The sequence below is a fragment of the Amblyomma americanum genome, chromosome 3 (genome assembly GCF_052857255.1).
Source record: "Amblyomma americanum isolate KBUSLIRL-KWMA chromosome 3, ASM5285725v1, whole genome shotgun sequence".
Lineage (NCBI taxonomy): Eukaryota > Metazoa > Arthropoda > Arachnida > Ixodida > Ixodidae > Amblyomma > Amblyomma americanum.
Window position 1 is genome coordinate 179725251 of NC_135499.1, and position 26504 is coordinate 179751754.

The window sequence follows — 26504 nt, forward strand, 5'->3', positions numbered from 1 at the left end:
CCGCCGAGGAAGATTTTCAATCTAGCCTCCGCTCGGGGGGCGGTCTTCACGCTCGGCTCGCTGCAGACGCCGGTGGCTTCACTCGGCGGCCATGCAGAGACACACGCCGGTATTTTCGCCTATTAACATTCATACTGCTTTCGCAGTAAAAAAAAAATGTAATGGTGCAACACGCTCAAGATAATTCAATCGAAGTGATGCGGTGACAAAATGCATTGAAACTGAGAAGACTCACCTCAAAAAGTGATAACTTTCGCCATCTAGGCTGTGGATTTCGTCCAACGCCACAATATATTAAAAAACAAATGCCTTTAATTTCACCACAGACAGGACACGCTAGGCGGACTGTCAGTTCAGCACAGCGTTCTAAGTTAACTGAGAAGAACGTAAAATTTTAATGACAGTTTAAAACCATTGTTTACTGACTCTGTAGGTATCTCGCAGTGGTGTTTCAAAAGCAATGGTCTCGTGGGAACGCCCCGCGTTCAGATGACGTAGAGTCCACTCCTAGGAAAACGCAGTAAAAGAAATTGCTGAACAGTGAAATATATGCCACAATTAGAAAGCAGAGTGCACAAAATACTTGGGTCATTAGGTCTTTATAGCTAAGAAAATTGAGCCGAAATGGTTCGAAAATTTTACAGTTTTTAAAGGGGCGCCTACATCGGCCAAGCAGTGTTCGCTTTCCGCGAAAAAAAAAAAAACAAGTTTAGGGGTCATTTGAAGGGACACTAAAGGGGAATAGTAATTCAAGTTGGACGGGTAGTTTATTCTCTAGGGTACAGAGGACGTTTATTTCTGCGCGAAATGATGGCTGCATTGAAGAAGAATTATAAAAAAAAAGGTTTTTATTCAAGAATTTTATGCGAAAAATGACATCCTGCTCCCGGTTTCGCCAGTTTCATGACGTTGGTTCCTCGAACACCTTCTGCTCACCTCACGGAAGCCAGTCGGGCAATGACGAGCCGCGATGATGATGACGATGATGGTCATCAGACCAGCACCTTTAGAACAGATGAACACGATCCATGTCCCAGCCTAAAAGAGCAGATAGTAGAAGTATGGAGAAGAGGAATGGACGATTTTAGCTAAAGAGAGAAAAATTACAGAAAAAGAAACGCCAGAGACACTTAAGTCTGCTTACGTGTGGGAATTCTTTCACACACTATGGTCGTGAATGTTTACAGGGAAGATATCAGATTTTGTCAGCCAAAATGTGCGGGAAAATAACGGTGGGAAGTGTTCTTTCTACCACCCAATAGGTGCACAAGTTTGAAAAAGTATTTATTTTGTTTTTTGGTAAGAACAAATACACAAGAGTCGGGAACGCTTACTGCAGACGCAGAGAATAAGATAATACTCTTAGAACAGTCCTTTACTTGAAAAGGAGCATTTCAGCAGGATTCATTTCAGAGCCAAGTCGAAGAGATCAGATGTGGATCATGTCCTTTTCCCGTCCACTCCATCTGACCACACTCTTCAACCTCAGGTGACGACCCAGATTCTACCGAGGGCGAAATTATTCCGCCGTACATGACATTACTCTGATCAGGAGGCAAATCATACGACCAGCGCCTAAACGGTACAGAGGAGAGAAAGGACAACGTCATGTCCCCTCTCTCCTCTGTATCGCTTAGGCGCTGTTTTTTTTTTTGCACAAGATCATGCACCAACCAGCCCCACTTTTCACCTTGTGAAATCATACAAGCATCGTGATGCAGACCTGCCATACTGTGCCGCACCTGTCCATTATCAATGCTCGTGACAGATTCAAAAATGCTAACTAGAGTCTCAGCAATGCATTTTAACCATGGATTTAGAGCGAAATGATGCTTTTAAGTTTGTCACAAAACTGCTTCAAAGATTTTACGCCCCCTTTGATGAACCATGTCATGAAAAGCCGCCGCTAGACCGTGTCGATAATAGCCGATCAGAGCGCGGGAAATAATGCGAATCTGTAAAGCATTGTTTTTCGCACGAAATAGCTTGAGGGCATCTTTTCAAGCTTCACAGGGATGACACGAGATGGTGAAAAACTCCTACGGTTGAAAAGATGCTTTCCACGAACTTGCTTTCCATCATAGGAATAAAGAGGGTGAACAAAAAAAAGTCAGCAAAAGATGCCGCTCGCATCTTCTCTCCTCGCGGTACAATATTTGTGCCATATCTGCGTGTAGGGGGCGGAAGTCGCCAGCCCATGTATGCCGCGCCTTACTTGCCAAAGTAATCGACTCGTCAGACGTGACAATGGCGCCCCCCTACTCTCAGCGTAACGATATCAATCTCCCGCATTCTAAAAGCAGCCGACTACTGACTGAATACAGCATCAGAAAGAAGCGAAGAAAACTCAGGGGAGCGCCCTATCGCACAAGCACCGTCTTGCGCGAGACGTCAGCCGCGGACAGCTGTCGGAAGTGACGACACAAGACAACGCTTTAAGAACTGCCATCGAAGACGAGGGGTGGGTGCGTTATTATTATGTCAGAAGAAATCTTCATCGGTATGCCGCGCTTGTGTTTCGTGGTTTTCTGACGCAGTCACTCATCCGTTTGTTTGCTGCGCACAGCTCCGGCGGTAAGCGTTTCCTGTTTCATCCGGGGCAGTAAATCAATCAGGGAAAGTTAGTTCCGGACAGATGTGTCAATTTCGGGCCGCCGCGTTGGCTCAGTGATTAAGGCGCTCGGCTGCTGACCCGAAAGACGCGGACTCGATCCCGGCTGCGGTGGTTCAATTTCGATTAAGGCGAAATTCTAGAGGCCCGTGTACTGTGCGATGTCAGTGCAAGTTACAGAACCCCAGGTGGTCGAAATTTTTGGAGCCCTTCACAATGGCACCCCTCATGGCTTGAGTTGCTTTGGGACGTTAAAGCCCCCATAAACAATAAACCAGCATGTGTCAATTTACGTGTATCTGCAAGCACGGACAGTGAGAAAACGAATTGAATCTTATTTTATCTGTATGCACTGAAGTTAACCACGAAAAAAGTTTGCGTACTTCTGCTTCGTTCCGCCTCGCATGCGGGAGGTGCGGGGTTCGATCCCCAGTGCCGCCGGGTACCCACCGGGGATGCAATGGGTACAAGCGTCCCCTGGTCTGGTGCTCGCCTTATTTAGGGTGAAATGCTTGGGAAATGGGTATTTGACCCTGCCTTGAGTAAGCGAAAAGTACCTTGTGCCATGGCGCTCTTTGGGCGTAGATGCCCTTGCGCCATAAAAATTCACTATCATCATCATTACTTCTACTTTGTTTTCTTCTTTACTGGCTGCGGGCGGGTGTACGGATAACAGAGACGGCATAACATTGGCGGTTGCGAGGTGGGTCATATCATTTTCCGCGCGAAATTCATAAACTGGAAACTTCCTTTCCAATTTGCGCTACAACTCAGCAACATTTTCGCGCAGAAAAACCGTTCGTAGTACGAACCCGACCGCGGCGGCTGCGTTTTTATGGAGGAAAAACGCTAAGGCGCCCGTGTGCTGTGCGATGTCAGTGCACGTTAAAGATCCCCAGGTGGTCGAAATTATTCCGGAGCCCTCCACTGCGGCACCTCTTCTTCCTTTCTTCTTTCACTCCCTCCTTTATTCCTTCCCTTACGGCGCGGTTCAGGTGTCCAACGATATATGAGACAGATACTGCGGCATTTCCTTTCCCCCCAAAACCAATTATTATTATTAGTAGTAGTACTCCCCGAAAAATAACCTAGCCGTCTAGCTTCACTTCCCATTCTCCTTAAGTGACCCTTTAATTGGGGAGTGATACTTCAAAGAAGGAAGACCTTGAGTGCCGCCGTAAAGCAGTTTCTAAGCATTTACGCTATTTTGACGCGGCTGAGCTATGACTGAGCCTAAGTTTTAATGCCGGCAAACAGACTGGTTTCCTTCGCTACATGCTCTGCGCTAGTGTCATGAAGCCGTCACAAGGGTGATAACAAAATCACTTGCCATTTCGAAATTTCCTGATAGATGTGTCAGCAACGCTTCCGTACATCTAAGCAGCTAAGGGCTGCTGTTTCTGAGCTACAATGACAACGTGAATGATTGGAGGTATGGGGGAGAAGGGCAATTTAATCGTGCCATGAATGCGGGAGATGTTATCTTTATTGTGCCGTAACGAATCTGGAGCCTATATAAGCCAGGTCGAGGGAAAGCCAGTGGGAGAGACAGAAAGCACTCCCCACCCCTTAGCTAAGGGGTTGCCAGCCTAGGTACGGCCTCTCTCAACCCATCTCCCCAGCCGATAATTCACCTCCCGGAAGCACCGCCCACACCTCCACAATCCACCTTTGCCACCTATCCATCTCTGACCGCCTTCACCTAGCGGAAAAATTCTTTCGCGCGTGTGATGCCGCGGTTGAAAATAAAAAAAAAACGTGAATTAAAGTAAAAGCATCAAAGAAATAATAGAGCGTAATTTGAACTGCTATCGTAGCTTTATAGCAAAATTTCTGGATCACGCTGTGAATACTTTTTATTTTGTGGGTTTGCGCAGGATCTCCACTGAGACAAAATGAAAAGCTGGCGGTTTCCACACACTTCCCAGTGGCCACTGGTTACAGCCGTCTGCGACCTATCACCTGTCACGGTTGGCAGGTGGCAATGTGGAGAGAGAGAAGCCTAGTCCGCTTCTAGAGGAGAGGAGGGTGAGACCCGAATGTGGCTGCAACGGGAAGAAGTTTCTCACCTGCCAAGGTTAATCCAGGAAGAAGAAAGAGCCAGCCCTGACCTTCCCCGTTTGGTAGGTGGAAAACTTTTGTCAGGCGAATCCCCTTCTCTATTTGTGTGGTATGTGTGAGCCTGCATGGCAGCTCACTACGAGGTTCATATGCTGTCGCACTGTCACAGCTAATGGTGATTAAGGGCCTTCCTAGTTTGTTTGTTTTTTACCGATGTGGCTTAGAAAAACAAAAATGAACCATCTGGCGTGTTTAGGCCGAATGCAAATTAGGTGCGCTAGCGCCTCGGTTTTCACTTCGTTTCGGTTCGATTCCTGGTTTACGATGTCAAGCATGCTTCAAACAAAGTTCATCAAACAAACAAATCTTAACAATGCAGAGTTCCCTCGCACAGCAGTTATGTTTCAAATGCCGTTGACACAAATGCTAGCCGTTGTAAAAGGGGCGTTGCTCGTTGTGGTAAGGACCCGGACGACATGCTGGAGACATTCCGCAAAATCCGTGTCATACAAACAGCAAGAGTGGATTCAGTGACGCTAACAGACGCAAGTTTCTCGCTCGTAACGGTTGTACGCGCACCCTTGTTTCGAGACACCACGCCTACATCGCTTTTGATATTACAACACGAAAAATCCTGTGTCCATTCATTTGCTTGCCAACGGGGGACCGGCTGTTACATGCGCCACAACCAACGTTCCCTTGCAAGAGGCTTGCGCTAGGCTTTGTCATGTTTCAAATACTTCACGCCTTTCTTCGCAGTCACCTACATTGAATACTACAGGGGGGCGGCGTTTTGAATTAAAGAAAATCGTGTGCCCATTTTTTAAGGCGCACGATTTATGCTAGCACTGGCCAGACGCGACACACCCATGCCAGAGTGATAAACGCGTGGCCTGTCTTGGAAAGACAGAGCACTGGACACGTAGCAAGGTCTCCAACGCACAGCGCCGTAAAAGTGGCGGCTCGCATACCAACGCAGCAAGAAACGTCCAAGTGACGAGAAACCCCTCAGTGCCGGAGACGCCAGACTTTCGCTCGCCCCCACGGAGCTGTTTCCTAACACCTCAAGCCGACGAAACCATCGCGCACGGTTTTTTTGCTCCGCTGAGCGATCAGATTCCCGTGGTTCGATCGTTTACACGACCGGACGCACTCGCTCAGATCACCCGCGGCGAGAGCCGGGCGCTTTATTACCGATCCCTGCGCGCGCCGTCAATCAAGGCGCTTCAACCACGCATCCAAAGTACTCCCCCTCGCTTCAGGCATGGAGCCGCACGTGCGCACAGCAATCGCGCGCACACGGACCCACTCACGCGACACGTGCAGCCGAGCAAGCCAAGTCTCTAAAGGGGCGGCTTCAAGGTCGTCCGTTCGACCAAGGTAATGTCCGTTCCAGCGACGACCAGCGCGCTCACGAAGAAAACGCCTGAATCGCGGCGGGCCCCCGCGGAGCGACGCCGACGACTGCCAGGCCTGCCGCGGACAAATGGTCAACACGCGCACAAACGGACTGAGTGCGTGCGTGAGTGAGTGTATGAGTGCGCGTGCGCGCATTCGGCGCATTTGCGTGCCGCTTGCGTGCTGGGCTCTCCCTGCCCTCGGCGGAATTTCAAAGACGGACGTTTCCCGCCGGCCGCCCGCATCGTTTGACAGCCGCGAAACGCTCTGTCCACGAGAGGGGGGGAAGCAGGGTGTGCGCTGCATTTCCTCACAATAGAGCACCGCTGGTCAGCAGCGACGGCAACCGGCGGCGCCTGACGCAAATCTCTCGCGTCACCTCGACGCACTGGCGTTGAGGCAGCAGTGCCGGCGGCGGCAACAGCAGAAGCCGCCGGCGGCGGCTGCAGCGCGGCTTCGTGCCGAAGGGGGGTGAAACCTTGTACCCATTCCGAGCAATTAATTGTTCCCCTCCCGAGCGAGGAGGGCGCAAGGGGTGGGAGCACCTATCGGCGGCGCCCGGGCGAAAGCGGTCGCCGCTCGCGCTCCGAACCAATCGAACACCTGCGCGGGGCGCTTTGTTTCTTTCTTGGCTTCCTCGGGCTGACACCGTAAACTGATTTTGTCCGGCGTCCCCGCGCGAAGGCGTTCGGCGCGCTTTCACGCGCTCGCGTGCCCTTGCTAGCCCGGCCCGCCCGCCCGCCTGGCTGGCGGCGCGCCGCTGCAGCCTGCGCTGGTGGAGGGGCGAAAACAAGATCGGGCCTCACGATACCGGCGACGGCCGCCCGAGCGCGCGCGAGTCGTCCCTCGCATCTGGGGCGTTGGCCCTGCAGCAGCGGCCGACTCCACTGCATCCGCGGCGACGGCCGACTAGCGAGGAAACGTTGGCCCAAGCTGGGTCCGTCGCCGACGCCGATGCAGTCAGCACTGCACGGACAGCGCAAGGCCCTCTCCGAGCGTTGGCTCGCGTGGGCGAGATCCGAACCAAGGCGGTCTTTATCGCGACCGTTTGTATTCAACACCTCGCGTCGGAGTTTGGGGTGAACTGAAGAGCGTGATGGCGGAACTGACGCGGTTGTTACTTCTGTGCAGCACACTTTCCCTGAAGTGAAAACGCGGGTGGAAATTATGGCATACGTTATGTGACTGAATGTAGCGGTCAAACTTGAAGAAAGGCGCGTTAATCTGGGTGTTTCACGAGAGATGACCGGACGAGAAATTTGTGCAGGTTTGCTCTACTATGACAGCGGAATCTCGGATATTTGAAATTGAGAATGTAGACCGCGATGTATTCCTTTGCCTTGACATGATATTCAAGGACGTGAGAATTTTACATGGACTAACGATGGTGGGGTAAGTGACAGGAATGCGCTCTTTGTCGGCACAACGCGATACGCGAGAGGGATATTCAAATGCATTCTGTGGTTCAAGCCCCCCTCATACCCACTTTTATTTCTTGCACGGTGTGGAACTGTCTTCCGCGTGCAATATTACAGGCGGCGCCACTTTCTTTCCTTTTAATCAATCAATATGCCAGAGCGGAGGTACGGGGCAGTGAGGAAATAGCGGGCTAGGTTGGAGCTTTATTGAGAGGAGCACGTTATGAAGCTACTGCCGGGCAGTTTAAGGCAAAGATAGACACTCCGCCATTATTGGAGTGATGACTTGGTCTATTTGGTTGCTTGCGTCGTGAATTTAATTTCATGCGTACTCCTTGTGTCGAGCCGCGTAGTCTGTGCTTTACAGGTGCTAATGTCTTTCTGTACAGCTTGTGAAAGCTGAGAAAATAGCTTCCTCGTGCAATGAGGCAGGGATCATTTCATCATCACTGAACTACTTTGTTGTAATTACAGCTGAAAACTAAAAATTGATCAGAATCAAGAGACATAGCACGACGCAAAAATTTCTGGCTGCTGTACGGCTTTAATACTATAAGTTTTCCGCATTTAGCCTCATACCGCTGTTGCTTAAAGTGTGTGTTAGAAATAACGTATCTAGACCGAAAAAAACCTCGCTTTATAAATAAAAAAAAACAGATTTTATTTTATTTTGGCCCGGGCATATTTAGTACCTGTCCATGCAGCAACGGAAACTTTTGCTGTCTCCCCTAACTCTCGTTGACGGCAGGCAACATATACTATGTGCTGCCTTCTGTACGGGCTATGCTCACCGTAACTTTACCCCACCTCTTTCGAGCGCGAATCCAGGCTTTTGTTTCTCAAATTTCGCTTCTGCGAGCGGCAAGCACAAAAATTTGCTACACGATCGCCGTAAGCGGAAGGGTAATTTTATTTTGAAGTCTACGCGCGCGCCCATTACTTTCACTGCAGTCACGCCCTGCCGCGGTTGCTTCCGCCAAGGCATCATTCCAGAATACCAGCCAGCCGGACGTAACTGGGCTCGCGCTTCCTGGGTGCTTGCTCGGGTTGGGTGTGCGTGCCTGGGCGCAGGACAGCTCGCGATAAGTCTCTTGTTCTAGCAAATAAAAAAATCACAAAGTGAATAAGAAAAATAGAATAAAGAAGGCACACGCCATTAAGGGAGGACACCTGCAGCTCGTTTCGTGTCCCGGCGTCGGCGTGGACAGCTAGGCGGTCGCTCGGACGCGATAGCGAAGATCTGTGGCGAGCGAGGATGATGCCGGCGTACGAATAAAGACAACATCGCGGAGCAAACAACGCCCGCGAGGCGATGCCCCGTCGGGAGAAGCTAACACGTTGGCGGAACTAAACGTTGACGCCGTTGGTAGCCGCAGCGAGTGCGAGCACGCCAGCGACTCCAGCGAAGCGTGACGGCCGTTGCGAGAACGCTTGAGGACGTTCGCGAGCGTTGGCAAGCGTTCATTGGTGCCGTACGTGTTCCACTGCGTTGGAGCATCGGTCACTGCACGCAGCGGAAGAAACGGTTCCTTTTCAAACAAGGGTTAGAGACTGAGCCGTCTCACACACTATGAGCAACTGGATGACGGCTTTGCACTCTCGAGCGTGGAACTAACGCGTATTCATTTGTTGGTTTCATGAAGAGCTGTCCGGACGGCGCGCTGTTACGACAGCGACGTTTGGACAGCCCTTGTCGGCGTCCTATTGTACCGGCTTCGCGTGGAAGTGTTGCACTCGTTCAAGCGTCGTTTCATTCGCAGATTGCGGGCATGATCGATGACCTGCGATTGCACCGTGAGAAACAAGTAGCTGTTTGGTCTTGGAGTCAACGGTACATTTCGTGTGTGCAGTTCTGTTGAAATATATGCGTTGGTGTTACGTCATCAGGCAATACTATACGTGTAGTGGATCCTCGTTCATGCGAGCTCAGGCGTTAAGCTTTATTCGCTTCTATGCGTTCCTTTATGATAGGCTAGGTGTTTTCGTCACGCTCAAGAGACGAAGTGATCTCGAAGGCTTCATACAATGCTGTAACGCGATGTCTGAGTGCAACAGGCAGACGTGCATTGTGCGCTTGTTGCAGGCTGAATGGAGTGACAATTTCTGCTGTGGCATCGTGTTAAATAGTTGGCCTTGAAAGTAGCTTCACGTACCTTTTTCGCGAGAATGTGGACTCTTTTCTCGCCATTACTAAGTGGGGAAAAGGAATTGCTTCTGGTCACTGTACATTTTGCGCGTTCCACTCCTTCCATTCTGTGGACCAGAGGTGGAACCTCGTGGCTAAATTCAAGGGCTTTTTTTTCTTGCATTTTGGCCACTGTGGAATGTAGTCATTGTTAGGAAGCGGCGTGGATAGAACGAAAGGCTTCAAATAATCACAAATGACGATAAAAGAGTTTATTGAATAAGCTTGGCTCTCCGCTCTGAGGGTGATAGGGAAAACAGCAGGGAAGGGATGGGGAAGAGGAAAAGCTGCGAGTCCGCAAGCCTCAAAGCACGCGAACCCCCCGCAGTTGTGCGCTGAAGTTAGCTAAAGTCATAAGATCTGCCACTGCATTCGTTTGAGGAAGGATCCAATCTGCGAGGGGGGTTGCGGTGCACGGAAGGGAATACATAACCAGCGATCATCATGTAATTTTGCGGCTGTAAAGAAACTTATGACTAGTTAGAGAAGTAGCCGTTGGTTGTCCATGCTGCCACTTGAATTTCATTGGGTTCGGCGTAAGAGTGGCACAAAGGCTTCCATTTGCCGCTGCACAAAGTGCCCCGCTTTTACACGGAACATCATTGCCCCATTATCGGTCAGCCTAACAGCACTGACTCGCAAGACAAATCTCTACGGAGGGTCGGGAATGCAGGAAAAAATACCGGTATGCCAGTGTAGTACTCTTCTCACATTCGAAGAAGACGGCACGGGCCGCGGCGCCACACGAGGCTGTGGCGGCGGCCGTTACACAATGGTCGCACGTGTTCCGCCTTTTGACTGGCTGAGCAGGAGAACGTCTAGACACCGCAGACACTCGGACAAAGCTGGGACGGAAACAACAGCAGCTCGGCGTCGGCTGCGGGGCCCGCGGGAAGTGAGATTGGAACGCAACGGTATAGGAGAGAAGGGGAGCCGTGCTCTGCCACTTTCACTTTTTTTCCGGACCATTGCTCTACAACCCCCCCCCCCCCCCCCTTCCCCTTCACTTCGGCCCCTCCCCAAACCTCACGTCTCTCGTCCCGGTCAGCGCTGCGCCCGTCAGCCACGCCCTTTCGCGAGCGCGGCCCGTCGCTGCGCTATGGTGTGTTCGCGCACAAACGGTGTTTCCCGCGTCCTTGCCTTTAATAGTGCGTCTGACGTCGCTTTTACTCCGTACGAACGCGTCGCGCTTCGCCTGGGCATGCGTACCCCCCATCCGCTGCCTCGTTCTCTTTCCTAGAGTGCTCTACTGTCTCCATTTCCCCGCACCTCCCGTTCTTCGACTTCCAGCTGTGCCTTTTGTTTCTACGACACGTTGGACCGAATGCTCGGCGTAACGCTAACACGCTTGCCTGCGCTGCGTCACGTCGCGCGAACGACCAGAAATAAAACGACTCCCGGCAGTGGCTGCCGATTTCCGCTACCTCCTTCTTCGTTCGGACACTCGTCTTTATTTTTTTTTGTGCGTTCCATATAATGCGATCTTCTTCCTAATCCCTTTTGGCCCACCTTTTCTGCCAATTCCTTTTCCTACGCATTCCATTTTATGGGGTGTGTTGAATAGTCATATAAGAATTGTGTTAGACTAGAGGAGACTTAGTGTGTTCCACAAGGAATTTCTGCAAGAAACGTTGACCTGGACTCCTAGCTACCTACATCCGAGCTAGTCGCCGTTTTTCTCTCAACCTCCTTTAGTGAATGTGGACGTATAATGCATGCTCGTCCATTAATAGAGGCGTGCCCGACATTCTTGGACAAATATTGAAACAATGGAAAGTTGTAAGGTACTTTTAAGGAAATATTGAAGGTAATTTTCTATTCTTCTGATATGGAGCAAAACATTTTATAGGGTTTCCATCGGTCGCATCGAGCAGTTAAGACTGCCTTACAAAAGCAATCGGGAGCGCTTTTGACGATAGCAAAAACGTTAATAGCAAAAAAAAAATTCAAGCCTGCCAACGGGAGATCTGCGATATATTGACTGTTATATTGAAATCTTACAATATATGAAAAAAAAAGTGCGTTCATGAACTATGTCCCGTTCAAAAATGCTTTTTTCCAGAATTGTTGAGTATGAAGTCTGATATGAAATTATGAATTGCACTTGAAGTGCCGTAAAGAGAAAATCTTGGACCGCGGGTTTCGATATATATGCCTGAAGCCTAAGGCGCCTGCTTAGGCTCATAGAAAAGACGCATGGCAATGGCAACGCCGATGCAAGGCCAGTCACTTCTTCATATGTAGAATTTTCGCACTCCAGTTGATTCATTCTCCTGACGTACATGCACAACGGCACAATAGTAGCGCTGGCTCAAACACAACGAGCATATTGCCTTCGCTATTCAACACTTCTTCCTTGACAGGGGGCGTTCTCTTCTAAGCCCATAACAACAAGCTCGCAGCCTTCAGTTTTTAAAGCCCATACACAGCTCAACGGTCAAGGGTTGCAGTTCACGGCCGTCTTGTCTGAGAAGCAGGGGCACATGCATTATTTGAGCCATCACTCTTGCAGTCGGCGAAAATATCGATCTATGTGGTGACCTCAAGTACGTACATGAAAGAGAAGCAAAATAATGTTGGAGGACAAGGTAAGAATGCCAGGCTTTCAAGCGCTCCACACAAGGGTACGAATAATTATCGCAAGTCCTGCACACTTTAACTTGCGAATTTCAAAACAGTGTTTGACGGCGGTGTTTCTTTTTTTTTGTTGCCCAACGACGCTTTAATAACGTTCCCTGCCGCGTCCTGGGCACATAATAATAAGTTGAATGTGTGTTTCGGTAATACGCTCTTTATTGTATTCATCTTGTTTTACCCTATGTAACCCTCTCCCTTCAGTAATAGCTCTGGCCCTGAGGGTAAAATAAATAAATAATACCCAGGTTAGCTTTTTCTCCTATATTGCAGTTACACCTCACTGACGGCCCTTGGTGCAAGTAACTGACTCACTGACTGACTGGCTGACTGACTGACCGAATCACATACCGAGTCAGCGACTAAATAAAGTGCTTGTTCAGCACTCCCCCCTATTACCGAATTAAGATACCCTTGGTCTGTTCTCTTGCTCGCTCTCATACGAATTTGCTGCGCTAGTTGGTTCCAAAGACCCAGAGAGAAAGAGAGAGAGAGAGAGAATAAATATAATTACGCGGGTGGATCAAAATGAAAATTGGTTTTTACGAAAAGAAAATGGTACATTATCTGTCTCACATATCGGCCGACACCTGAACCGCGCCGTAAGGGAAAAGATAGAGGAGGGAGTGAAAGAAGAAAGGAAGAAAGAGGTGCCGTAGTGGAGGGCTCCTGAAAAATTTCGACCACCTGGGGATCTTTAACGTGCACTGACATCGCACAGCACACGGGCGCCTTAGCGTTTCGCCTCCATCAAAACGCAGCCCCCGCGCTCACCCAGACCCGGGAAACCATTAGCGAATACTGCCCTCCGGGCGGACGGACAAAAAGGAACCGATTTGTGGTGTTTTTCTGTTCGTTCGTGTTTCAGTGAGTTGTGCTGAAGTCTCGCTTACGAAGTCAGCGGTTCGATATCCAGACCTACCGGGCACAGTAGCATGTCTGCCGTAGGAAATATCGCTTCTATAATTAGTATTGCGCTTCTAATTAAGTAGTGTAACAGGGGCGTCAAAGAGTCAAGTGAGCGGGTGCGATCAGGATGTTTGCGCCGATAAGGTGGCGGCTGCTGGAAACCGGCGCAGAACTGTGTTAATTGGAGGTCGATAGAAAAGACCTTTGTGCTGCAGTGGGCGTAGTTAAGCTGATGGTGATGATGATTACATTTACAGGACACGTAGTCCCTTGCACACAAAATGAGACCTCTGCTAGGTGCGGATCAATATATAAGGAGACAAAACAGGAAAATCGCTCCCGCTTAAGCTGCCCTTCCCGGTTTGATTTTTTTCTTTTCTATTTTTTTTTCTCCGATCGCGCAACAGGCGTCGCAGTTTTCGCTCTGCAACCATTGCTCGCAATTTTTAGCGTAACAGCTTGCGGGGACCCCCCTGCAGTGCGCGGCTTGTGCACCCACATAGCCGCAACTGTGGCCGCACCGCACAGCCGCTCCGTAACACCACCAACCGGGCGCTCTCTTCGACGGCCCTCGCAAAGAGCTATCGCTCGCGCGCCCGCAGAGTTGCCGCACGTGCTCGCCTCCCCCGGTGGTGTAGCTGAGGTATAGGTTGCTCCCGGCCCGACTTGCACCGGTGCCGTCGCTGAGGCGCGTGCACGAATTGCTGCGGGAGATTTGTATCGTGGACTCCAGAATCCGTTACGCCTATCCGGGCCACCGGTGGGGGTAGCAGTCTGCACGGAGTCTCTTTCGTGGTTTAACACTCCTTATTTCGCGAAACGCATTTTTTTTCTTTTCTTCTACCTTCCGTGAAAATGAGATTGATGTTCTTTTCACTTCTGTTTGCTTTTCTCTATTGGATTCGAGGGGGGAAAAGACACGTAAGCGGCAGTAGAACAACTGCATTTCACTGGCAGCCCAACCCCGCGTTCGCAAATGGGACAGACAATGTTGAATGTCGGCGTACCTGCCTGCCTACGCTTTCTTGCAAATATTGCGTCACGCTGTTGTCTCCCGAGCCGAACTCCTTATTACATTTTGTTTTCTGCTACCAGGAAGTCTCACCCAATATGCGTCCTTTCTTTTAATTCTTGGCGTTCAGTGAATGTCTCGGGGGGGGGGGGGGGGGTAGTTAGAGGGGGAGAGGCGTGCATGGCCGTCATTTTAGCGGACATCCTGCCCCGCCACCCGTGTCCCTCGTTTCTGCGTCATGCCATTGACAGTGCAACGTACTAGTGCAGCCTCTGGCGCCGGTGCAGATAACTGCACATCCGCTGGCTGCATAGATGTGAGCTTGCTCGATCACCTTGTGGCAGCGATAGCAGATGACATATTTTACCCCGCTACCCACTATGACCGGAAACGCGCCTCTGTATTCCTGCTTATTCATTTCGGCTCTGCTTCCTTGCAGAGACATGGTGCTCCACTGTTTTCCAGTGTGTAGAAACGCATGCTCAGGTCTTGAGGCTACTTTGTATAGCTTCCTCAACTTTAAAATAATTGATCAACGCTTCTAGAAGTAAAGTGATAACAGCACATATTCCGCGACTAAAGATCCTCGCATGTGTGCGGTGGTACCTCACGTCAGTGGTGACGTGAGGTACCGCTGGACGTGTCATCTGCAGGCTGCTGCTGTTAGTAACTGAAACTAGAAATTTTGCTGCGGGAGGAAGTTTGTGCTTCCTCACACCTGTGTACGTATTGTTTTGCTTCCGCCGACAATCCAGGTTTTTGGCTTTCGCGGAAACGTGCTCGATTCGGCCAATTCTGTGCGTGGAGAATCAGCAGCTTTGCTCCGATGATTTGCACCAGTGCCTAATATTGCTCGCTCACTGCTCTTGATAACCAAGATGGACGGATCGGCTCATGAGCGGTTTCTAATCTTTGCAAAACTTCTTACACGTATGCTAGCTCGCATTCGCACCTGATGCACCCAAACGGGCCGGAAAAGCAGCAATTTTCACAGCTGCGAATCAAGATGCCGCTCTTCCTGCCAAGGAGCCGTCAGGGCTGGTTTTCACCTTTCCCCGATACCGTGGCTCACGCCGTCGACCCCGACAGCGCTGCGACGTCAAGGAAGGCTGGGCGAGAGATGCGTTCCGGTTTTTCTCCGCCGGCCGTCACCGCGAAGGGCGGAGGGGCCGCAGGTTGTTCTCGCGATTATACCGTCGGTCGCCTTTCTCGCATCTCCCTTTATTTTCATTATCCGGTCTTTGTTATCCGATGTACCGGCCGCTTTACTCGATGGAGCGAAAGCTAATGCTCCCGAACGCGTCCGCGTTGCGCCATCTAGATTCAATATCGGGAAGGTGGCTGCATATTCGTTGAAGGAGAATATTATGGGGAGCGGGTACATGCAACTGTGCATCGGTCATTTGATGTTTTGAAGAGAAATAGGAAGATACCGCATTATTATAGAAAGGTCGGTAGTGCTAGAATGACAACTGCCTAGCTTTCCCAATCTAGAGGCGACCATAAAATGCCGGCAGAATGACTACCACCATGGTCATTTGAGAGCCTAGGCTGTACAGTCTCTTTTCCTAACATGTTTGCTAAGCGCAGTTCTCCTTTGGCGGTAACGCGTTCACTCGTACTCGAACATTTAGAAACCGAGTATGCCTGTCATACTTTTTCACATTCCGTCTTCGAATACGGCCTGGTCTGTGCGCTTTACTGAAGTCGTGCCCTCCACAACGCCCGAAAGCGTTGCAATTGGGACGGCTTTACGGAAGCTAGGGTCTTGTCCGGCTCAACCTGTTGTGATTGTGACGGATTCAACACCTGTACTTCAAAGTTAGAGCGCGGGTTCCCTTCAGACGCCTTGCCTCTTAGCTCTCTACGCATGGCTCATAATCTGCAGAGCAGAGACTTCTCCATGCAATTCCAATAGGTGCCCTCACATACAGGTGTTATAGGCAATAAGATGACGGCCAGTCTCACCCCTGATACACTGTCAGGCAGTCCATTGAAAAGTCTCTCAAGGTGCCAACAGACTCTTCAGACAAACGGTACTCAGCCATTTCAGTACCCTGTGGGGTTCGTCCAACAAGCCATGTGTGACCAAGGGACCACGTTACCACATAACAGTCCTGCGTACTACAGTACTACAACAGTACTACATACAGTACTACAGTACGTACAACAGTGTCACACACAGTCCTGCGTGGTTGTATAAGTCACGTCTTGCATCGTCTCTGCTGTGTTCCACATGTGGTGTGTGCGGTGATGCATCACATTATCTTATGTGCTGTCGAGTGTAAAACGCGGAAAATTGTGTGCGGTTTGCCTCCTTCAAGAATACAGGAGCCCCTCACAGTTCCCTTCACGACAATGTCCACCCGCGCGGAACACAGTCGTGTAGAAAGGAGGTTTCGCGCCTTCTTTTACAGTTCCTCCAGGGCTACAGATGGTGACAGCAGGATTTGAATAATGACTCGTGGTGGCGTTCAGTGTCCGTGATGTGTGTACGTCCCTTAACGACATTTCCGCGTGATAATTTCTTTACTAAGCGAGCTTCTTTAACGATTTTGCAACGACATAATGATATTCTCTGCAAGATAATCCTCGTAGATGATCTCCCATGCATGTCATGCCCTCGAGCAGCGCAGCGAACTCTCGTACTCTGGGAGCGTCCTTCCCCGAGAAGGTTGCAGCCACAAACCCCGTCCTCCGCACCCCACACCTACAGCCTGACCGGCCAAGCTGGTGCTCCTCATATGTACACGACGACCGTCACCGCAAGGTCGCTGAGCAGTTGCTGTGCCAAGCTAGGCTGCACTCACTCGTTTAAGCGTCGGCACAATCCTCTGTATCTCTTTATGCCACTTGGCAGAGTTGCAAATGGACCAAACAAGAAATAAATCTCGCTAGAAATGAAACGATGTTTACTAAATCTGTTTATTGACGACGTAGGCTTTTAGACCAAACCATTTTGAATAATATTCTATGTACCATTAGAGCTGCGTCTCACACCAAGGCGGCTGTTACAAAAACTGACCGAAACAGTAGGGGCTATTGGAGGTAAACTAAGAGAGAAAAGCAGTCTTGATCTAGTGCCAGGCATGCGTCATTGTGTGAAATCCCCCGACCTCAGTCCCTGAACACATTGTTTATCGTGAGGAGTATAACTAAGGGCTGATAACTGCAGCTTATAAACCTTCTTAGTGCGAGCCTTGTTATTTACGACCGACTAAGGGACGAACATGTTTATTTTTTCTTGGCCATGTACGCTTCATCATTTCAAGAGGGTATTAAAGAAATAAGGAAAATGTTCCTTTGCAGTCATTACACTAGCGGTACACTCACGTGTCTGATGTTGTACAACAACACGGATTATATGCAGATGCAATCTCGACGCCTGTAATGGGCGTGCCAGATCACGAGACGTGCCCTCACCGTGGAGCTCTGTGCTGGCTTTGAGTATCGAACAGCGCGTTGTTCTGGCAGTGGCCGGTAGTCCCGGAAAATAAATAATAAGGAGCACGGCACGTTACTGAAGCACGCCGATCGAAAGCCGGTGATTACGGGCCGCGAAGTGAGCCGAAGCAAGGGAATATGACTCGCTTACCATGTCCGTTCAATCGCTGTTCTGCATCGACGTTTAGTAGACAAAGGTGTTGGGCGAGCGCAACCGTATACAAGTGAAAGCGTATTGAAGGCAAGTAGGAGAAAGGGAAATGTGTGGGATACTTTCCAGTGCCGTAGAACTTGGGTGCGCCAGACAGTGCAGACAAACGAAAATGAGTAAAGCTTTCCGACTGGTTTCCTGCTTTGTGGTAATACTCCCTTGTGCACTCTTTTAAAGGAGGCTCTTTGAGATAAGTTGCCCGAATTGACTGCGTAGCGAGAGCTGAGGCGTTTCCAGACAGGGATCGCATGGTGACCTACAGAGAAATTACACAACACTATCGTTTGCAACGAGCTAGACTTCCTCCAGCGGATAGATCCTTGTCCAGATACCAAGCCATCAACTGGCGCCGGTTACAAACTTACACATTTCCAAACCCGGCCCTCTGGAGTCTTATGTACCCAGGGCAATTTTCAGAAAAACGCGCGAACTGCGAACTTAGGGCCACCTTGGACCACATACTATCGGAATGTCCTCATGCTCCCCGGGAGGGACGAGGTATTAACACAAAAGATCAATGGGAGACCTTACTACTGAGCTCCGACCCGGCGACTCAGTTACAACTCGTCCGACTGGCCGAAGCCGCCGCCGAGAGTCAAGACCTTTCGGCCGTCGTCTAGGCGGGTAGCCCTCTGGCTACCCTCTTTCTGTTGGATATTAAAAGTTTTCCTATCCTATCCTATCCATCACGTCCAGCGCCTTAGCGAATGAAGTCGGCATGAAATTTCTGCTTACTGCAGAAGTGCCAGACTTCCCTTCTTCTGCCTCCTTTGACGCCTGAATACCAACGCAGGAAGCAATAAAATTGCAAAAAGTGGGTTATGTTAGTTGGACGTCCCTTCCATTAAAGTTACATTATGACAGGACAAGGAAGAAATGAGCACAGGCATCACGCTGGTATTTTGTCCTGCGTTTGTGCTTTTGCAACTCTTGAGGAGTAGGTTTTGCTGTTCTTCAAATGTTCCAGTCTAGTGGAGAAGATAAGGCCTCTCGTATGCTGTATTGTAGTTAAAAAGTGAAAAGGAAAGAGAAGCATGGCCTATGTACTCAGACGTACAAAAAGCATCCCCTGGACCCGAGACGTAATGAAGGACTCACGGTCGGTTTCGACGACCCAAGGTGCTTTTTAAAATGTGCCGAAATTTGAGGAAACGAATGTCTCTTTATTTCAGCAGCCTCTTAATACTGCTGTTGCGGCTACTATCGAACTCGCGACCTTGTACTCAGAAACAGAACGCCACAACCACTGAACCGAGCAGCGGGTATATATATATATATATATATATATATATATATATATATATATATATATATATATATATATATATATATATATATATATATATATATATATATATATATATATATATATATATATATATATATATATATATCAAAAATATGGCTTCTTCCAGGAGACGAGCAGGAACAGTGTAGGTCAGCGTCTGCAGTATACTCAAAAGACCGATAAAACGACAGTAGAAGACCGCGTTGCAGTGAAATTCGTTTCCCTGGGACTCCTGCTACTTGGTATTTGTATTCCTTTACCATCCACCCATACTAAAACCAACGTGGTCTTCTTGTCCCCGCTTGATAGTCTGTGCTTTGCTCGGTCTTGACGGAAACGCGGTTGTACCATCGAGAATACCCAATAAGTAACAATGAGCTGCAAGAAGTGTTGGCAGAACAGCTTTATTTTTAGCTTTCGTCCTTGTGGCATAAATTGGACTGGACTAATGCGCACATCACATCTGCGCCCTCCCGCGCCTAGCACAGCGGCGCCTGCCGTCGCACAACGAAAGAGGCAGTTCCTCCTTACCCAGGCGCTTCCTCCCTTTCCTTCCTCTCTATGTATGTCGCTGCGTTTGCGATAGATGGCGGGATCAAACCGTTGCGTTCTGTGGACGGTTGGGACGCCTGCTGCTTTGTTAGCGCCAGGTGCGCTTAGCTCACTGCTAACTCTTTTCGAAGCAACAAGGTAGGATGCATGTATTTTTACTGATAAGTTTGAAGACCATGCAAATGAAATGAGTGCCTGCTTGCAAAAAGCTTCTCAAGTCTTACATGCTACTACACACGTGGCGGAGCACCGGTTGTTATCAACGACAGCATGAAAAGGAAAGCCAAAAATAAATCAGAAATATGTTTGCAAGTCTTGTAGTCAGGGCTTAAAGTCAGGGGTGTCTCGGAGGATCTCAGACCCTCCTCCAATATTGATCAGGTGTCCAAGACCCCCCTCGCCTTCACTGTCTTTGGGTATTGGCGAATGTTCAGAAATGCTACATTTATCCACGTTTTCAAAACTACTGTAAAGTAGTGGTTTCATAAATATGCATACGGTAGAATTACCGACATTTTGTTTCACTTCAAGATGCTTTACTTCAGGTACCATCGAGCACACTGGCAGAGCTGGGAAGGTCTGTGTCATAAACTGATGATTTTTCCATGCACTTTGTATAAAACTATGTTGTAAACTGAGCAAAAAAAAAAAAAAACACACACCCTTAAATTTATTTCCCGCTTTGTATAAAATATGCGTAAAGCAGGCTGCCAGCCGTTTTCTCTCTCTCCCTCTATTACCCTCTCCACCTGTGCTCAAATCACTGAAGACCGCCCTGCGATATGGAGCCAGGCTAAGCCCTGCTTGTAGTAAAAAAAGGTTTTACCAGAATTAAGGGTGGTTGCTAAGTGTATTTAAAGATTAGCCTTTCGTAATTAGTGAGAGAGTGGAGTGAGTGAATTACTACATAGAGGTGATTGTTACATGCGTTCTTAGCTTTAGTTCTGAAGAAAGGGAGACAAGTTCTCTGATACACGCATCGTTACTGGCTGTTTGTTATGTTCTGCTGTGGCGCTGTGCAGTAATTATGAAACCATGCATGGCTGTGACAAGGCAAGTGTTACACGTTCAAAGGTTCGTTCAGTGTGGACATCAAAAGTAACATGGGGTACTGTACGCATTCCTCGATTTTTGTAATTTGGGAGGAACGTCTGTATTAGTATTCGCCGTAGTGTACGAAATCTAGATGCAATAACTTCCTGAAAAAGGATTATGGATCAGCTATTTAATGTTCTAAGGTAACAGAAAGGGTAGCCGCGCCATCAAGCCAACAGTTCGTGCCAATTTGGAACGAGTGGAGCCACTATGCTAATCCCAGGACAACTCTAATCTAAACTGATTCGAAGGCTCTTTATTTCAGATATAATTTCGGGGTTGTCGTGGCGCACAGGCTAGCTCGAACCTGGGCTCGGTTGGGTGGCGTGTCGGAGCCTTCGGGCTGAGGAAAGATGGAACTTGAAGTTTGGCAAAACGTAAACAAGCGGGTTTAATGGCACTTTGGCGAAACTTATTTACATATTTAAGAAAGGGCAAACAGACAAAAATTAAGAGTTCATGCGTCGAGCGAATGGGTGAGCCTCGTCGCCATTGCCCAGAGAGTCCTTTCTCACTCAGCACGGTCCTTAAATCCCCTAAGGTCCCACCCTTTCATCAGGCGGTGGCCAATCCAACGCCAGGCACATTTCTCGAAGATGGGAAGTTGCACAGCACGTAGCAAGCAGTCACTCGTTGCAGAGTCGACCCGTGGGTGTGGGCGAGGAGAAAACGCAAGTCCGCTGCTATTTCCTACGGTGTAGCAACAGTACTGCAAGCGGCAACGTGTCCATCGAAAACACGTGGGATCTTTCTGGCGCCGCAGGCCTCAACTGCGGCGAGCTCTCTCCGGTCGGGCCGGCTCCCGACGGATACGGCTAATTACTCGAAGGCGCCATTCCTTTATTCCCTTGTCCATCGTCGGTCGCTGCTCCAGGCGTCCTTCTCCGGCAACCAGTCAATGGGAGGGTCATTCGCACCGAGCCAGGCATGAGAATATTCCGCTGGTACTTTCCCAGCAAGGCATCCTTTTTGTAGCGAGAGCTACACTGGGCTACCAGTCGAGCATTTCGCGAAACATGGGAGAGGGCAGATGTGCGCATGTGCCGTTGCCATGGCAACCGAAGAGGAGGAAAGTGCGGCGTGCACTTCGCTGTCGCCGCGGCCGCGCGCCCGCTACACCATCAAAGCCGAGCGTGACGTCACGCGGATGAGCAATTGTGCGCATGCGCCGATACCATGGTAACCAGAGAGACCCCACAGCTGCGCCGCGTTCTTCGTCGCCGCTTCGCCGCACGTCGCTCTATCCCCCGATCCCCGCGTAGCATGGGCAGGATTGCGTATTAAAGACGGAGATGTAGTGGGCGTCTGTATCACAACGTTTGACATGCATGCAGAAAAGGAGAGTCCAGCTGCTGCTAAACGGCGGTATAGACAAGAGAAGATTAACTCTCCCGATCCTGAGGTTGTCGCCTGGCAGTTGGCTTGAACCCAATAAGAACGCTAGAGTCTGCGTGTACGTGAAACAAGGTATCACCGCTCTCAGACATCTCCCTTCGATCGCGATGAATAATGGTGAAGTCTGCTGTGTTCGGTTTTTGGAAAGCGGCATTATCATCCAAGGAGTCTACGTGGCACTGGGAACATCTGTCAAGCAGACGATTGATGTGGTCGCCACGTGTATACCAGCCTACGGCACGGTTTCACAGTTGTGTGTGACTTTGGGGGATTTCAACAGGAAACAGGACTCTCTTAGTGTATGAAAGGAAAGTTTGGCTTTAATTTATCTTCGGACCCTCACGTCCAGACTACACATTGGAGAAATACTATAGGGCTTTATACTAAAGAGGCTGTGCCGAATCGAAATACTGTATCGACAAAATTGAGACCGCTTCGCTGCATGCTACTTCACAGATCATCGGGCAGTCTTCGTCTCTGTCAAGCAAAATGGATAAAAGATGTGCATACCCAATGTCTCTCATTGCTAAACATGCAGTGACCACAACAAGCTCAGCCAGGGAAACGTTCCTCTCGCTACGTATATCCTGGCATAGCCGAGCTAAGCCACTGCCAATTTTTTGTGGGGTCATCGGCTGGTCTAAGGTCGTGTCGCCAGCTGGGTCGCGACGGTGTTATGAGTGATAAAGCTCAGGAATATGTCAATTTATGCCATCTTGTTTCGCAGACGAAATATAACGGCATTCGGCTTGAACACATTGATGATAAATGTGCTGGAGGTGGTCTAATTGTTTTACCATGCAGGTGGATTATTGACTTTGATTTCGAGTTTAGGTAACAATGGGCCAGCTAGAGACAGATTGCATCGCCAGCATAAAATTTTGTAGCCTGAAATTGGATCAACTTTACTTATTTCATTACTGCAGTGTTAAATCATAAAGGTGCCAGACTACTACTCTGTAAAACACCACTCTTGGCTGTTCTAAATCCAGTTTTAAACTTTTTCAGTCTGAGGCACGTGCTCGATAGGATGAAATGCGTTTGAATATTTAATAAACATTACTAGTAGGAACTGATCGTGTTTAAATGCTTTTAACATTCATTCTATTCGCAGAAGTAGTGCACCCCATGTAGTACGTTTTTTAGCGAAGTCAAAGTGAAAAGTGTAAGGATGGTATTGTGCTTAAAAAGGTACTCATTATTTTGCGCAGCAGCTAATCAATTACTTTAGAAAAAACAAGGAGCCCGGATATCGGCCGGTAGTTGGACAAGTAACGTATCGGCCTTAAAGGGACACTGAGGAGAACCATATCAAATTTTTTTTGTTAGCAAAATCTGATAGTTCGGCATTTCATGGCTTTGTTGCCGCTTGTCCCGGAGCGAAAGATGCATTTATTTCAAAGAAATTTGGATTCGAAGTTGAAAAATTGTTTCCCGCCGCTCCGATTCAAACTCGAGAACTCTTATGACGGCACGGAGAACTCTTATGGCGCCACAGGACGGAGGGACGTGGAATGTGACGTAAACGGAGACTCCGTAATTTCTGGCGGCTAGCGGTGCGGTTTAGCAGCTGTCGAAATGAAAGCTACCGCCGCCGCACGTTGAATGCATCTATCGGGGGTCACTACTGTCGCTTCGTTTAAGTTTGCACCGGCGTCTTGCCAGCGTTACGATGGATCCCGTTCCCGAACCCGACGACGTAGTTTCGTAAAGACTACTGCCTGCATTTCAGCGACCTCCGCCCCACAGAGCGAGCGATGCTTTTGAGGGGGCACGGTTAGGTTAGGCGCCGGCGGGTCGTTTCCCCCTTCCTCAGTGAGCAGCCGTTGCAAACTAAATGTCATAACACCAGTGCGGGGAGTCGCGAGGGGCCAGGACAAGGTTGGCGCATTGCGCCCAACGGAGGCTGGCCGGGGCTTTGGGGCCAACGGATTGTGATTCCTTGAACGGTGCGGTTGCACGGCGCAGCAGGCGGCGTCGAGGTCTCCCACGGTTGCAAGGGCCAAGTTACTTATTTATTTTTTGCCACAAAAAACGGATGGGTGCTCAAGGGCGGTCGGGTTTAAAGTTGGCGGCTTGAAACTAAAGCCGGCGCACGACGCTTCAACGGCTTCCGCTAGATCCAACGGGTTCACTGGATCGGGCTCTCTCGTCCACTTGCATGTACCTTCAGATATGTACTGTGAATGGATTAAATTAGACGAGCTCGAACAGAACAGCTCCGCCCAACTGCCGAAGCTATTTAATTACGTCAAAACGTGCACTTCGCCGCGGAGCCGAATCAGTCTGGCCGGGCCGTCGGCGCACTCGGCGCGAAATAGACATGCTCCAAGTCTCCCCGCCAGTGCGGTCTGAGTGCGCCGAAGCCGCCGAACGCGTCGGCGGTCAAGCGCAGTTGGAGTATAGAGGGTCTCGATTTGACCGACGTGACTTCGCCGTGCAGCGCGCGCGCGCCTCGCCGCAGCATAAACGCGCCTTAACAGAGCCCGCGCTTAAACGCTAACCAATTACGTATTCGTCGCCATTGCCCAGAGAGTCCTTTCTCACTCAGCACGGTCCTTAAATCCCCTAAGGTCCCACCCTTTCATCAGGCGGTGGCCAATCCAACGCCAGGCACATTTCTCGAAGATGGGAAGTTGCACAGCACGTAGCAAGCAGTCACTCGTTGCAGAGTCGACCCGTGGGTGTGGGCGAGGAGAAAACGCAAGTCCGCTGCTATTTCCTACGGTGTAGCAACAGTACTGCAAGCGGCAACGTGTCCATCGAAAACACGTGGGATCTTTCTGGCGCCGCAGGCCTCAACTGCGGCGAGCTCTCTCCGGTCGGGCCGGCTCCCGACGGATACGGCTAATTACTCGAAGGCGCCATTCCTTTATTCCCTTGTCCATCGTCGGTCGCTGCTCCAGGCGTCCTTCTCCGGCAACCAGTCAATGGGAGGGTCATTCGCACCGAGCCAGGCATGAGAATATTCCGCTGGTACTTTCCCAGCAAGGCATCCTTTTTGTAGCGAGAGCTACACTGGGCTACCAGTCGAGCATTTCGCGAAACATGGGAGAGGGCAGATGTGCGCATGTGCCGTTGCCATGGCAACCGAAGAGGAGGAAAGTGCGGCGTGCACTTCGCTGTCGCCGCGGCCGCGCGCCCGCTACACCATCAAAGCCGAGCGTGACGTCACGCGGATGAGCAATTGTGCGCATGCGCCGATACCATGGTAACCAGAGAGACCCCACAGCTGCGCCGCGTTCTTCGTCGCCGCTTCGCCGCACGTCGCTCTATCCCCCGATCCCCGCGTAGCATGGGCAGGATTGCGTATTAAAGACGGAGATGTAGTGGGCGTCTGTATCACAACGTTTGACATGCATGCAGAAAAGGAGAGTCCAGCTGCTGCTAAACGGCGGTATAGACAAGAGAAGATTAACTCTCCCGATCCTGAGGTTGTCGCCTGGCAGTTGGCTTGAACCCAATAAGAACGCTAGAGTCTGCGTGTACGTGAAACAAGGTATCACCGCTCTCAGACATCTCCCTTCGATCGCGATGAATAATGGTGAAGTCTGCTGTGTTCGGTTTTTGGAAAGCGGCATTATCATCCAAGGAGTCTACGTGGCACTGGGAACATCTGTCAAGCAGACGATTGATGTGGTCGCCACGTGTATACCAGCCTACGGCACGGTTTCACAGTTGTGTGTGACTTTGGGGGATTTCAACAGGAAACAGGACTCTCTTAGTGTATGAAAGGAAAGTTTGGCTTTAATTTATCTTCGGACCCTCACGTCCAGACTACACATTGGAGAAATACTATAGGGCTTTATACTAAAGAGGCTGTGCCGAATCGAAATACTGTATCGACAAAATTGAGACCGCTTCGCTGCATGCTACTTCACAGATCATCGGGCAGTCTTCGTCTCTGTCAAGCAAAATGGATAAAAGATGTGCATACCCAATGTCTCTCATTGCTAAACATACAGTGACCACAACAAGCTCAGCCAGGGAAACGTTCCTCTCGCTACGTATATCCTGGCATAGCCGAGCTAAGCCACTGCCAATTTTTTGTGGGGTCATCGGCTGGTCTAAGGTCGTGTCGCCAGCTGGGTCGCGACGGTGTTATGAGTGATAAAGCTCAGGAATATGTCAATTTATGCCATCTTGTTTCGCAGACGAAATATAACGGCATTCGGCTTGAACACATTGATGATAAATGTGCTGGAGGTGGTCTAATTGTTTTACCATGCAGGTGGATTATTGACTTTGATTTCGAGTTTAGGTAACAATGGGCCAGCTAGAGACAGATTGC

General features: G+C 49.7%; 1 protein-coding gene and 1 long non-coding RNA gene across 2 annotated transcripts in view; one reads left to right on the plus strand and one right to left on the minus strand.

The window, feature by feature from the left end:
• Positions 1-363: 363 nt before the first annotated feature.
• On the minus strand, positions 364-17896 carry LOC144123507 (uncharacterized). The gene is made up of 3 exons (XR_013313108.1): positions 17824-17896; positions 937-1038; positions 364-507 (listed from the first exon to the last, which is right to left on the minus strand). It is a non-coding gene; the product is annotated as an uncharacterized LOC144123507 (long non-coding RNA).
• LOC144123506 (uncharacterized) overlaps positions 4495-26504 on the plus strand; it is a 33088-nt gene continuing 11078 nt past the window's right edge. Inside the window, exon 1 of the mRNA XM_077656322.1 lies at positions 4495-4734. Within this exon, the coding sequence (XP_077512448.1) occupies positions 4651-4734 (84 nt within the window). The 5' untranslated portion in view covers positions 4495-4650. The remainder of the gene's footprint in view (positions 4735-26504) is intronic.